This window comes from Schistosoma mansoni, chromosome W (genome assembly GCF_000237925.1).
Source record: "Schistosoma mansoni strain Puerto Rico chromosome W, complete genome".
NCBI classification, from domain to species: Eukaryota; Metazoa; Platyhelminthes; class Trematoda; order Strigeidida; family Schistosomatidae; genus Schistosoma; species Schistosoma mansoni.
In genome coordinates, this window is record NC_031502.1 from 15080381 (window position 1) to 15096124 (window position 15744).

General features: G+C 33.6%; 1 protein-coding gene across 1 annotated transcript in view; it reads left to right on the plus strand.

Moving 5' to 3' along the window:
• The window catches only part of Smp_154020 (putative ankyrin 2,3/unc44), a gene marked incomplete at its 3' end in the record, with an annotated part of 84827 nt that extends 70417 nt beyond the window's left edge, over nucleotides 1-14410 (plus strand). The window contains exons 27-32 of the mRNA XM_018788692.1: nucleotides 5448-5669; nucleotides 7055-7201; nucleotides 8591-9010; nucleotides 10104-10460; nucleotides 11993-12459; nucleotides 14195-14410. Coding sequence (XP_018654209.1) covers nucleotides 5448-5669; nucleotides 7055-7201; nucleotides 8591-9010; nucleotides 10104-10460; nucleotides 11993-12459; nucleotides 14195-14410 — 1829 coding nt within the window. The remainder of the gene's footprint in view (nucleotides 1-5447; nucleotides 5670-7054; nucleotides 7202-8590; nucleotides 9011-10103; nucleotides 10461-11992; nucleotides 12460-14194) is intronic.
• Nucleotides 14411-15744: the final 1334 nt, after the last annotated feature.

A 15744-nucleotide genomic window follows, 5' to 3' on the forward strand; every position in this document is an offset into this window, starting at 1 on the left:
CTCAGACAACAGTGACTGTTTCTAATAGAAATGCGATGGTAAGTACATAGCTTCACTTACATTGTTGGTTGGAACACTGGAAGCTTTTGGAGGAATTCTGTTAAAATATAGGAGTTAGCTGGAGAAAAATTATTTAGTTCTATATTATTACATTGGAAAAACCTAAATGAACGTTTGAATTTATAATTTATAATAAACGTTAGAATCACTAATTTCTAATTATTAGGATATCACAAATACATCCTCATTGTACTACTATATGTATATTATTTAGCCAACTATATTTTTTAGAATTAAAACTCTTTGAAAGACTTAGCGAAAAGAATGATTTTTCTAAGATCTTTCTCAAACTATATTAGTTAGGATTATGGTACTTGCACTAGACCAAACGGATCATGAAATATTCTTTACCAATCACTAACATCAAATTTATAAGGACTTTCGTCTGAATTTGAACGAATAGTTTCACAGTAGTTGGGCGCCGAGTTAATATAAGACGTTAAGAAGGAAAATTATATTTGTACAAATCTAAGTAATTGGACTTGAAGTAAGTTCAATGTTTCGTTCGGCAAAGTAGTTAATAAGAACGGTTAAAGAAACCTTCTAAATCCATTAAATAAGAAATTATCACTCGAGAGATTAATTAAATTATCTCTTGATCACAGTCTGTTACGTCCTTGAATCTGTCTACCCACTTTCGTGCCGAGTATAACTTGTCTAATGTAGATTAAGACCTTGACGCGATAGGCTGACTGGCTTAACCTTGAGGCTAGTATGCGTGAGTTCGAAGCGGGGGTAGAGAAACGAAAACTATTATATCCCTGATTGGCTGACAAGCGCGCGCGCGAGAGAGAGAGAGAAGATAAGACAACTGGGACACCAATCGCTCTATTCCAATCCCGACCTGGTACCCGAATTCTGAATTCAAATTAGTGTAAAAAGATAAATGAATAAATAGATGAATAACCTGACCACAACGTACAATGATTAAGAAAATACACTTATGTCCAAAACTAGGGGATTAGAGTAGAAAATAGAGTACAAAAGGTTACGTCTAAATTACAATAGAATAACACATGTGAGCGAACAATTGTTTTCAATTAGACCGTCATCAGGCTTTATTTATACGAAAATGTTAAACCCATCAAGTCTATTTGAGTCCATAATCACAATGAAATAGAATACGTCACTAAGCGTAATAGATAAAAGTACAAGTTGATAGTGGGAAGACAGGTGTACTGATAGTAGTAAGAATATTAAATTACGATAACAAAAGTCTTATCAATAGTTAAACATTGGAAATAGGAGGTCAAACGTGGGTAAATAGACTTAGAACAGTCATCACAAAACATTACGTAATAAGAAGTATGTAAATAATTAGATAGTGAAGAATGTAAACGGAAAGAGGTAGAAAATTACAAACATATGATAACAAAATTAAAAGATAAAATTTTAAAATAATAATAATGTCATTTGTTAATTCATGTCCGGCCATGGAAGCGATAGGGGGGTTACAAATTTTTTCTGTACACATAAATTGGGGCGGAATGTACAAATTCCTATGGCTTCTGCTATATGAAGGAGACGGGAGTGAAATCCGTTGGGAAATGATGGAGGTTTACGATAGATCACTTGAAATGATTTCAATTTATCTACCATATGACCACTATCAATTAGATGTGCCAAGATAGAACTGCGTATTGTTTTCATTTGGCCCTTCCCAAACATCTACCAGCATATTTTTCACGACAAACAATATACATTGTACCAATCTTCAAAACATACTACATCAAAAATTACTGTTTTCTTGGAAAATATGTATAAATTTTGGTCACTCATAACAAGTTACTTATTAGTGTGGAACCAAATATTGTAAGACGTCGTGAGCTTGATTGTCAAACACTGTCATTTGAAATCGGCGAAGATTGAAGACGATAAGCGCCTCATCTTCGTTTCTCTGAACATGATATTAAGACAATAGATGGAATTCCATTGAACTGTATAGCATCTAGTGGACTCGGAACTAAAGATCAGCGGGTGGAAAATATGATTACTTCATGGCACCACAGAGCAGCGTTATCAGGTTTGAAAAACAAAGATTCTTTAGGTAAGTCATCTATGAAGTTGTTCTGTAGACTAAATGATCCTAAAAAAGCACAACATAAACCAACAAAATACACCACTTCTAGTTAAATTCTAACCTAACGGATAACTTCAGAAACTAAGCTATCACTTTTCATCAAACAAAGAGTGTTCTTCTCAATACATTCTCTTCAAACTATGTAGTTGTACACATATATCCAAATCAATCATGCGAAAAATGACCCAGTTTGAGGCAAATACATCTTTTGAAAGTATGGCATATGAATTTAGGATCGTTTGGGAAACAAAATAAACTGGTTAAGGCTGAAATAACTAGCATGTAATGTTAACTATAATCAGTATATGGGTGAGTTGAATTTGTGTGATCATTAGTTAGAATAAATATGGATAACACGGAGAAAGAGAAATGAAAATGTAGGTACAAATTGCATCCAATGTTTAATGGAAGATATCTTAGTGTTTGAAGTGGTAGGAATTAAGTTAGAAACAATAAAATGGGGTTAATCCCAACTATTTTCTTCATTCGCTTACAAGACTAATAATAATGGTAATAATAATAATAATTTCAGTAACAGTATTCGAATATTAGGAATGTATATTATGAAGATACAGAAGGGGAAGACTGTATGTACATTAGTCAAACTGGAACGACCACTGGTCTATTAGGCCTGAGATGGGTCAAGGTAAAAGAAGAGACTGAACAAATTTGTTTTGTACACGAAGCTCTGGTCTTTCAATTTGCGTAACCAGTGATTCCACCGTCCTAATAACTTTGTTTGACATTTTTGGCATGCAATTACCAGTACGATAAACTACCAAACATGATTGATTTATGCTGACAGTATGACCCATTTGAACTAAATGAGACATTACTGAGCTATTCATTGTCTTGATCGCACCTGTGCTCAGCCACTCTGGAAAGTGTTCACGATCCCGAAACTGTAAGCCAACGTAACTTGTTCCACAAGATCAAGATAATTAGTCTTTTTAAGGAAAGATGGATAGTGGCTAGCAGTGGAATCCAGGACGCGCGTTTCGTCCTGTTTGGTACTCGTCAGCTGGATGTACCTGCATCTCAGAATTGATGTTCACTCTGGGACTCGAACACAGTACCTTTCGCTTCAAACGCCATCGCGTTACCCACTATGAGATGCAAGTATATCCAGCTGACGAGTCCCAAATAGGACGAAACACGCGTCCTGGATTCCACTGCTAGCCACTATCCATCTTTGCTTACCATGCTTGTGAATTTAGGCTATATCGAGGCAATACACACAGAATGCACATATGCCAATTAGAGACTGACCAGTTACAGTCCTAAAAACATCAATGGGAAGATCCAGACAAACAATACTAAGTAAATAACTAGTCTTTTATTCTCGGAGTCACCATTGGACATTATTCGTAGCTTTCCTGTATCGAACATCCTATGAACTGTTTTGACTAATCTCCTGAATAATATTTCACTTGGCGCAACACATCTGAATTTTATGCTTATAGACAACGATTCCCTTCCTATAGTTTGGACAGTTCTCACTTCTGTGACCATATATTTGTTCATGCACATTTCATCATATCCACTTCCCCTAAAAATATTACACAAGGCGTTCAGCTCTACTTCAGGCTTTTCAGTTGTTGCATATGGTCGTTATTCTATAACCTGGTGTTGTCACTGAGTTTCTTTCGCATTTCAGTAATAGGATGTTAGGGAAACGTGTACTTCTAACACTTATATCTACCAGCTCTTTTTGTCAGTAGGATATCGATAATGCTATTCTGCCTTCAAATCTCTCTTCATTTGTAAGCTTAGCTGCGTGACGCACTTATTAGATTGCTTTGGAGTCCCTATTTGTTTTGTACTGTCTTTACAAAAGATGAACGCATCATTCACATATCAACAATAAAATATGAAGGTGACTGTTTTCTGGTTTTTCTAGGAAAATGTCAGTTAATATGAGACCCAGTGGTGAACCCGTTGCAACTCCACCAATATGTCTACAGATTTCGATGTCAAGCGTGAAATTTACATTCACGGTCTATTTTATCCATAGATTTACTGAGACACCAATTGAAGCCGTATTTTCTTTTGAATTTTCCCCTTGTTGCTTGAAGATAAATATATATTCCACATTCTTCACAAGTGTAACATCTATAAATAGCGATGGTACATTAAAGACATCGTCGTTTATTCTCTAGTGTCTAAATTTTAAATCCTATAATTCTTCTGTACCATCAGTTAGAATTTGTGATTGAAAAATATATTGAGCATCACTTAAAAAGAATATTCTTCATTCACAGTCATATATTTTGATATGACGAGCAGGTCTCAACACTTATCCATTGACTTCAAAATAATACAATTCTGTTCGTTCCCAACTGTAACTTACTACTTCTACTTTGAATAGTTATCAGATTCGTCAACAACGACAACGAACGTTTCTTAACTAGAGCGACTACACCAACGAATGCATCACTACCAAAAGCATTCACATGAACTAAAAATCTCCACCATTTCCTGAAAAAAACTATCATTCGTGTTCTTGTTTGACATCATAAGAGCTGTCAGTTTTACATTTTCAAACACAAACATATCCGAACAGGAATAATATATTCAACTCATAACAAAATGGACATCCATTATTGAATATGGTTACAGTTTTCGTGCCTTATCTAATTTCCTTGATGAGTATGTCAATTGCACATAATAAGGAGTTCAGGTTTTCTTATTAACTATTAGTTTCTATATGATAGCTGATTGCATTTCATCTCCCTTATTAATATTGTTTGTATAGGGCTTGAGCTGTTAATCTCTCTTTATCTGAAATAAAACCTTTTCAGAAGATTCTTGTGCCATCAAAATCAGTTGTGTGGCTAGACTCCATTGAATCCGATTCTATCGTTGACTTGTTTTCTAGTTTTTTTTCAGGTAAGGCATTACGGCAGCTGAATGTCAGGGTGGAGGCACACACAATTCGCTTGAAGCACACTCCTAAATCACATTTCAGAAAACGATCTTAATTTTCAGCCGAGAATTTAGGAAGTAGCACAAGCTGTTGGTGGCTTAATGATTGAATTTGTAGATAATTTCATACATGACTTCTAATGCCAAAATGTAAAAATAAGGGAAAGTCATTGGTAACCTAAAATGATATTGAAACATGATTAGCATTTGATTTATGAAGTCAGTTGTTAGAAAATCATTATGATATCTAAAATTGGTTTTTTGGAATTCCATTCACGATGTTTGCTTCATTTCATTTTCGTTTATCAACACGGTTTTGAGAAATAGATTTAGTTCGTTATTATTACATCTTTATTTTTTGTTTTCTTTATCATACACATAGGCAATCGTCTGGCTGACGCGCTCACTAAAACAAGTCATTTTGATGCTATTCCCTCAAGTGTGACTGATGTACACCCAGTAACGACGAAAGAAGAAATAACTGCAACTGACGTCTTCGAGGAACGACCTGTCCTGCCATTGCCTACCAAAGAAATTATACCAAAAGTAACATTAGACGAAGCACTGATATCTCCAAGACACGAAGCAATAGATAGTTCTTTAGGTTAGATGCTTTGTGCAATTTTTTAAAGACCATTATTATTACTGTTAATTTCATAGTTCTAGGTATTATTATTATAAGACGTTCGAAGCTGCATTCTATCATTTGGACACTAATACGTAAAAAGAAGACGCAAATCAGAAAAAAACATTTAAGGAAAAAAAGCATTTAAGACTTGCCTGTCTTCTTTCAATATGGCCAATTAGTTAGGAATGAGTTTTATACATGTAAGAAGATCTTATACTTTCAGCGGTGCAGTAATAAAATTATACAAAATGAAATCATTTTGAGTGCAAGATTACTGAGATATTCACTGTTTTCCTTGTTATTTGATAGCAGTGTTTTATGGAGCTTCTTTAGTGAATGCGTTCTCATTTGTTTCGATATTGCTAAAAGAAATTCATACCTGGATCAAAATTTTGTCCGTACTACTCGCCAGACGTTAAGGTCTTCATGATCCAGTCAACCACCAGAAGAAATAGAAAAGGGGAGAGTAGGCAGCCTTGGTAAAGATGGATACGTATAATTAACTCTGTTTTTATCGACTCACAGAACTGAACTAATAATCCTGAATTACTCATTTATTAAACACATCATGTATACTTCGTTAGCTGTGTGCAGACCACTAGCTTTGTTTGGTATGTTTTTAATGGGAAAATCGTACTGCCTAATCAGGAACCATAGCTCTTATTGCAATAAGGAAACTACCGAATAATGCAGTGACGATCTAATGAATCGATTTAAAAACCAATCTAAGAAACGTCAGTTTGTCTGTGAACTATCACAATATACCAAATTGGTTGAAATGTCAATGATAGGTGCGATTGAATATGAAAACTTGAAGTCAACAAGTTTACAAGTTCTAAATTAGTTATAGGTGCTCAGAAGTATAAAATACAAAAGTTAGCTATAAATACTCTAATAAATAATAAGGCATAATAAATTTTTTAAAAAGCTGTTGGTAAGTAGATAGCGGAGATACGGATCTAAAAAGCGTGAATACATAGTTGTCTAAAATAATGGTACTTCGAACATTACACAGAAAATCACTTGCGAGGCCATCAAGATTATTTTAACTACCTACTTGTTTGTCAAACATGTAATTTTATCACGTACTGTAGGGCAACATACATTCTTTTAAAAACTCAACTTCTCTGACCTTTGTATTTTATTTTAAAAGGGCAGTTGGTTACATAATTTAAACTATCTAGCATACAAACTGTGACTTACTCGCTTTATTGTTCCTTCTACATATTTTCAGTACGCAGATAGGCTTCCAAACTTCATCCATGTAAGATGCGTACCTTTCGGTTATTTTTAAACATTCTAAAGTTAGCAGACAGTTAAAATTTTATTTACTATTTGTATAACACTTCTTTTTCAAACAGACATGAAATATCAAAAAGTGGAAGAAAAGAGAAAACTAGAAACGGATACAATGTTTTCTTGGTCTGAAAATACATTTCTTTCGTCAGATGAAGGTGTTTCGACTATTTCGGCTTCTGGTGAAACAGATGGTATTCGTAAACCAGAAGGTAAAAACAAATTTTGTGCCAATTATTTTCACCTCGTGAAATACTTAGTTTCACTATATAGCATAATGTGGTACACATGCTAAGGATTGAATAAGATTTTAAGAATTACTCAAATGTGTCAGAAATTCACTTTAACCAGAACAAAGTATGTGTTTCATCGGTCAAGCAATACACAGGTTAAAACTGTAAATTTGACTTTAATCTAGAACCGTTTAAATTAAACTGTCTTCCGTTCCAGTGGTTTTTTTTCACGAAGAGATTTCTTCTGAAATAACTTATATTGTGTACTTAGTTACGTTGATAAACTAAAACGAAACGCCTATTAAAATCATTAATCGAAAATCTCCAAACTCATTTCTACTCGAATCCCAGACTGAGTGGCTAAAGTACACATTCAACACAAATGCATTGATGAACTTATGGCAGTTAAAATGATTACAAATCTTAATGTAAATTACTAAATTTTCACTATCATTACCAGTGAATGCTTATGTCATTTCATCACGTGAATTCCTTATTTTATAAACAGACTCAACTAAACATCTACCCTATGACATATAAGACCAAGAACCTTTTAATATCCATAGAAATAAATGTTTGATCAGTGAAAAACAAACCCCAAAACATTGATGTGCGACAAACTAATATGAAATAAAATACGAATGAAAACTAATTTATAATGCTTTGAAGGTATTGGGGGGGATTTTCTACAAACTTTGTTGTTTTTAACGAGTCAAAATTATCGACGATCAGAGGCTTGATAAAAATATTAACACCAATTACAGAAGTATGATAATGATCAGAACACACGATGAAAACTCACGTTATTAGACTTATTGAAAATGTCTCTACTTTAAGAAAAGTAACACCAGAGTATCCAAAATCTCTCATTTTTCAAGGATTACACAAGATTGGTTAAACTGGGATTCCGTTTCAAGGTTAGTAAATCTCTCCTCACTTCATAAACTTTCAAGTCTTCGGATCCTAATAGTGAGGTGGATTTTATGGAGTTTAATAAATGCGCCGGCAGGTAATCTAATAGCCTTAAATGTTTACATTATCAAATTAGTTAAAATAGTATATTTTAAACCATTAGGATCATCGAGCATTGTTTCATAACAGTCTAACAGTACTTTGTATAAAATATATTATTCTGTTCTACACTTATTTCACCTTCTACCAAAACATTTTGTCAACACTCGTTTAATAGTTTCACATCTACAAAGGATGGCTGTTAAACGCAGACATTACTGACACGATCCATCCATTAGAACTTTATCGTTGTAGTTCCCTCTTTTTTGTTAAACTGACTTCAAATTTTATAAACTTTGACTGGAAATAAAATAGCTCATTCTATTTGTGCATTTTATTTGTATTTTGATGAATTAGCAACAGTTTTACAGTCTGTTTCTCAGGCTGATGTCACAGACCAAGAAAAACTTCCTGTTGATGTTCATACTGTTCCAACCATGTTTAATTCATTTGAAAATACACCAGATCAAGTATTAGTGTCAAGTCACTATGACGACCTCAATGATATCACTGAAGAAAAACCTCGTGTTCACTGGCAAGAAGCTTTGCTAACACATTTGGAATCAGTTGGTGTTAGTTTAGATTTGCCAACAAAGTTCAGCCAGTTAGCAGACAAGGAAGTCGAAGAACAAGATAGTCATATGACGGAAGTTTTCATAAAACCAATATCTCAACATGTTGATCATAAATCTACTTCAACTGACAGAAACCAGATAAAATATGTTGTACAGGAATTAATAGATACCATTGGACCACAATTCGTTGATACTGCTTCAGGTAAGCAAGACTATTATAGTAACGTTTTATTATTCTTACTAAAAGCATGCTAGTGTTATTCATGATTCTCCCCTAATAGGTGAAGAAACTTTTTTCTTTCCATTAAACCGTATACTAATCTGATTTCTGAATAATTGTGAACTCAAAAATTTACTAAAAGTGAAAATCACAAACAGTTTTTTTATTATTTTTCCGTCCATCGACTTGGCCTAGTGTCTCACCATTATTCAACTCTTATTAGTTATGATTTATTGAATTCAGTTTTTCATCATCAATAAGCAGAATTATTCTAAAATTCACTGACAAGTAAGGACATTTTATAATTTTCCGTATATATTAGGAAAGCACAAAATGATAGCACTATCCTGAGATACTGTGGGAAGATTCACTCATTTTATAATAGTTTTGCACCAAATCTTATTACACACTCCAGCTTAAACTGTCTTTTATAAATGATGTAGTGCATTCTCATAAAATGGCTCTGTACCACTTCCTGCCTGTTTGTATTATCCCAAAAATCTTCAAGTTAACTATTAATCAGGTTGTATTGATCTATTATCAATAAATAGAAATTTTTTGAGATTATCAGTCACTTAGGTACACCTGATTTCCACTATCTATAACACAAAACCTCAGAGCAGATTAACTGTCTAAAGTAATTCGAATATGCAGTAAACGATGTGTTCCTCCGTTAGCCATATTCTCTTTACTTAGCATATATAAATCACAAACAATACTCGACCGAACAAAGCATTAGATGAGTAGCAAAAATAGGGTTTGGATGACTAAGCTACAATTTATTACCTAAATTCAAAACAGTAGAAACCACGCTAATACAGAACTAATTTTAGTATTTCAGTATTCGGCACAACGTTACTCACTAATAGAATGGTTTTTCATGTACTAGTGAATAGCTTGATTCGTTATAAACCTTAAATGGTCGGCACAAAAGCAAGCATGATGTTAATATACTTAATGGTGATGAAAATGAATAACAAACAATCTAATATTCTATATCATGATTATAGAATTATTTGCAACTAAATATATTCTCATTAAAAAAATTGAAACTGTTTTGCTTGATTTAATTTAGTTGAACAGCTACTGCCGACTGGTCGTGAAGAAATAATGGAAGATATAATTGAACCTAGAACATTTGATCGTAAGGCACAGACAATCTCAGTTTTGAAGGATTCTCAAGGAGTTAGAACCATATCGACTGTAACACCTCAATCCCCTCCTGTCTATAGTACAGATAAAAGTGGAATATCTGATTCTATGGATACACTGAGTACTGGGTTTATTATGCCACAAATCTTTCCTACTGAAGAAGATACGCCAACTGAGGAGGTCATCAGAGTTAGTAGAGCCGAAGAAACAGATGAAACACTTAAAAGACGAGTCCCAACTAAACAATCATCTATAGTGTCATCTGTAATAACAATGGAAGGTAAATATTTGGGTTTACTCTAGTATTTATGATCACATCCAACATATATGTTAATGTATAGTCACCTTATATCTCATTCACAAAAGTTTCTCTTTCTGACGAATATAATGCATGATTAATTATAATATAGTTACTACATTCTGTAGGGATTATAATTTAGGAGTGAAAAACTGATATCATCTATATATATCATAATGAATATGATTTAGCTGATCATATATTGAGATAATTTAGTACACATATTTTCAATAAAAGTGAGTGTAAATTTTCATCAGCCTGATTATAGATGTCGAAACTACAGCTTCATTAGCAGACAAACTTCCAGGTTAGACATCATTTTGATACACTAAACATACTAAGTTGAGACTATATACTTCCTTAAGAGATGCAACATATTGGGTTGGGTAGTAGTCGCCGTCATAAACTATAACATTGATTGTTATAACATTGAATAACCACTAAATATGATTCAATTTGCAATGAAGGTAAAAATAATAACTATCCAATCACTTAAATTTGACAAATATTTATTGATATATCATGTTCAGATCGTTAGGAGCCTGACGGACAAACAGAATACCTAAATTTAGATAAACATCACCGAAATAATTAAGTAGAAACTACTTCCAATAGTCGTCCCTCACTTTTTGTTGGCTTGTTTTTTTAGAAACTAAAAATTAATCATCATTAAACCTAACAAGATTTGACTTATTTGTTTATACATATAAGTACAATCAAAATTCAGTGTTAAAAGGAAATTCGGTCAGGTACAGAGTTGACTGCGATGTAGGATGCCGTCATACAGTGAAGTTCTACTTGTTGAAAGTTTCAATTCATTCATAATTCTGTGAGAAAGTTTGCTCGTCGATTGATAAAATCATTGTCCACTTCAAGTTTTCACCTCTCAAAATAACAAAATTTATTTGAAAGGGAAATTGTGAAACGTTCTTACGCAGTCTTTTTAAGAAATCTTGCTTACCACTGTATGTCTTGGATCTAACCCAATACAATGTTTTAGTGTGAACTACTGAAGAATCCCAAACTTCAGAGCACTAGATATGCATTGCCTCACGGATTTTAATGATCCACCTGTTGATTATCATTCATCCTTATAAGTGTTTTTAAATTTGGATATTTTTGTCGATTTTTTAAACTTATGTATACATCAGAAGTAGTTTAATAGTTATATATATGACTTTTGTATTTGATTCGGGGATTTTCTTAGTTTTATCGAGTAAAACTTCTGAACCACTAAACCAACCATTTTAAATGAATATCAGTTTTGGCTTCATAACAAATAGAGGAATGTACACCAATATAATTTTACAAAGTTCAATGCTTTTTTAATGAGCTGATAGTAAAAATGAGTAACGACTTTCAAGCCCAAATTAATGACGAGTTATAATTATTTTTTTTTATCGCGAATGCACTAAACATTAAAATCTTTATAAGATGAATGCAGAACAAAGAGTAAATCTGTTTGTCTAAATTTAATAATAGCACATGACCTATGGAATGTTTCAACATTTTAGAAGAGAGCTACATATCTCCACAAGAAGAAGTGAATGAAGAATTCCTTGTTCCGCGGTTAGAAAACTTGCGGGATGAAGAATCATTCGAAAATGTTTATCAGAGAGCAGTACTAACCAATAATACTCAACAAATCGATAGAGTTCAAACTTGTAATATCAGAGAACCAGAAGTCATACTAATGAAATCTGATATTGAAATATTTCCCACCGTAGACCAACCTCAGATTCCAACACCATATATGTCTCATTCAGATTCAGTCAGTACCAAAGTGACCCAATCAATGCCGAAAGAATCGCGTGAAACTGAAGAAGTTGAAGAAGTTTTACCTGACGGTACGGTTGTCACAAAACGCACAGAATCTGAAGAAACCACTCTATCGGTTACTCCAGATGAATGGGAAATGGGTGTACAAGCAGCAATTGAGTCTGGAGGTTATTTAGTTGAAAAACCAGAGGAAATCACAGAAGTAAGTTAACAGGATTAACTTTTATTTTATTTTGTAAGTGGTTCACAAGCCCTTAATGATAACTTGTATAAGTTTCAACGAGTTCTTGAACATATATCTGGTTGAAAAAGTTCTTCAGCTGATGTTACTGTATCATGTGAACAACCCCAAACTTTAAAAACTCGTCACAACTCACTTGACTAGACAGTTACATTACATTAGACAAAAAGTTATATTAGATTGCGGTTATCCACAGTGTTTTTCAGTGTTCTGTAAAAGTGTTGTATTCAGCTCTTTTAGCCTTCCTTCTTTTCCTTTAATGAGTAAACTCTGTTTATTTGGGTTCAATTTCTATCAGAAATTTCATTTTTGGTTGTTGAATTTATTCACGACTGTCTGACGTGTACATATTTAATATCAAACTATCTAACGTGACGGTTAAGAAACGCATCTATAAAAGTTAAGGTTTGAAGTGAAGCCTTTAACGGAAACTGAACCACAATATACAGCATTCTCCTTATTCATCAACAAAAAGATATCTGCAAGGGCTGAATATAACACATCCAATAACTGACCATTAGGCGTGGACTGACAGACATCAACTATTCAATATGTGATTTAATTTTTATTATTGATTACTACTGTAGACCCAGCAGTTGTTACTTGCCTTATTTACGCCTGTTATCCTTCATAGAGGAGCATAGGTTGCTCACCAGCATTCTTCATCCAACTCTATCCCGAGCAATTCTTTCTAGTTGTTTCCAGTTGCTATTCATTCTCTTGATGTCTGCTTCCAATTCTCAGTGCAGTGTGTTCTTTGACCTTCCACTTTTCCGACTCCCTTCAAGATTCCAAGTTAGCGCTTGTCTCGTGATGCAGTTTGATGGTTTCCTCATTGTGTGTCCCATCCACCTCCAAAGTCTTTTCCTAATTTCCTCTCCAGCTAGAAGTTGGTTTGTTCTCTCTCACAGTAAGCTGTTGCTGATGGTATCCAACCAACGTACATTGAGTATCTTGCGCAAACAATTGTTTACAAATACTTGCACTTTTTGATGATGGTTGTGGTAGTTCTCCACACTCCAGCTCCGTACACTAGAACTGTTTTGACGTTCGTATTGATGATTGTGACTTTGATGTTGGTTGACATTTGTTTTGAGTTCCGTATGTTCTTCAACTGTAAAAATGCTGTCCTTGTTTTGTTAATCCGTGCCTTTATGTCTGCATCAGATCCTCCTCTATCATAGATGATGCTTACCAGATAGATACGTGGATGTTTCCACCTCTTCCAGAGTTTCGCCACTAAGTGTGATTGGGTTGGTGTTCTATGTGTTTTATTTGAGGACCTTTCTTTTTCTCTTGTGTATGTTGAGGCCTACTGTTTCGGAGGCTTCAGGGGTTGTGACTATTTGTAATTGCATGGAATAAACTATTATATAGCGTATACTCTAGTTCCAAATTATTATTTGTGAATGGGACATCTGGTAAAAAGCGATGCAGTCTGAGTACATCGTATTAATCGAGTATCCAGTTTAGTGGTTACAGTCTCAGTCATCAACCGTATAATCTTATTATACTAGTATATCGTGGAAACAAGAAAGTCTTTGTAATCTTCTTCTATATCAGAACCGGTTAAGGTTGTGTAAGCAAACCTAAATTTCAATTTTACCTATTCAGATTAACTTGAAAGACACTTAAATTTCTAGCTTCTCAGAACAACATACTTCGGTGGGAATTTAGCACCATTTTCTCATTTTAGGTGGAACAAGTTGACGAAACATTGGCTGATGGAACTATAATAACTCGCTTAATAACAACAAAAAGAGTGGTTGACAGAGTTTTTGAACGTTCCATTTCAGAAGAACAGTCAGTGTCATCTAATATGAATGAAAATATGTTTGTAGAGACAGATTCAGTGATACCTGAAGTTTCAACTACAGAAGACCAATTTTTATATCATGGTAACATTTTTTAGAAGTAAAATTGTTTAACGGTAAAATGTACAAATTCTCGTTTTAAGTGAAAAAATATTATTTAAAATCTAGAAAAAATAAATAGACTTGGTCTCAATAACTAAATTAAGACGATTTTTGAGATAAAAGTGGAAGAAACATCTCATCAATGTATAAGGCTGTATTATTAAAGAACAGTTCTAAATTCCCAGATTACCATGGCAAAATCCCTATTCTTACCAAAGCTGTGCCATTGTATCTATCAAAAAACAACATAGCGAATATCAGAATAGTTGTTCTATGTGAACATTGAGCACAATTTTATAACATTCATGTTAGATATTGAATAGAATGTAGGTATTTTAGGCAAAATGTTGAAGTATCAGTTTATCAAATATTTCAACCTAAACGAAATGTAGGCAATATCAACATACAACTAATAAGTGTCTATAGTCACTTCATATATCTGATGTAAAGACGACCAAATTATTAATGTAAAGTTGGGTAGAATTTAGCCCACGGGAAATGAAATTTACGCTTGTATGTGCATGTTGCTTGGTAGCTTCTGATTATGAAAAGAATACCCAATCAGATGCATATCTTACCATGAAGCATCTGGATAGTCGGATTGTAATATTGAGCAATTTATCCTTTGTTTACATAATTAAATGTTTACTTAGTTTTTCTGCTTGCTTCTTCAGAAATGATATTTATTTGGATTGTGCATTGATTGTATTTTGCTTTTCGTTTAACGTTTTTGCGTCGCATCTGGTTTCTGTTACCCTTTTTGTTTGTTTTTTTCTTTTTCTTTAAAAAAATACATCAATACATATCTAATTTTTACTCAACAAAATCTTAATGCAAACCACGCACAATAAATAAAGATCAAAAACTTCAAGAAGAAACGAATAATGATAAAATTCAGGACATAAATCAACCTGACTTAAGTGTAACAAAGATCATTTTCTCACATCAAACAGAGAATAAAGACAAAAAACAACTAACTATTTCAGAGACTGGTAGAGCAAACAACGAAATCAAAAATATACTAACTGAAAGTAGGACACAGGTTGCACAGTCTGAGGATAAGGGAAAATCAGCAACCGTATTAAAGGAAGAACATATAATTCCATCGGAAAAAACAAACTAAAAGAAACAAAAAGAAGCGGACAACTAAAACACGCCACATTAGAACAAGAAGACTCCCCAATAGACGAAGCAAAACTAGGAGAAATTAGAGACGAAACGGGAGAGAAAATAGCAGCTATCAAAACAAACTCAAAGGACCTGGAAGAAATGACGGCGGCCGCATCGAAAGACGATGACCCGGGAACGAAAAAAAAGAAACCCCCCCAAA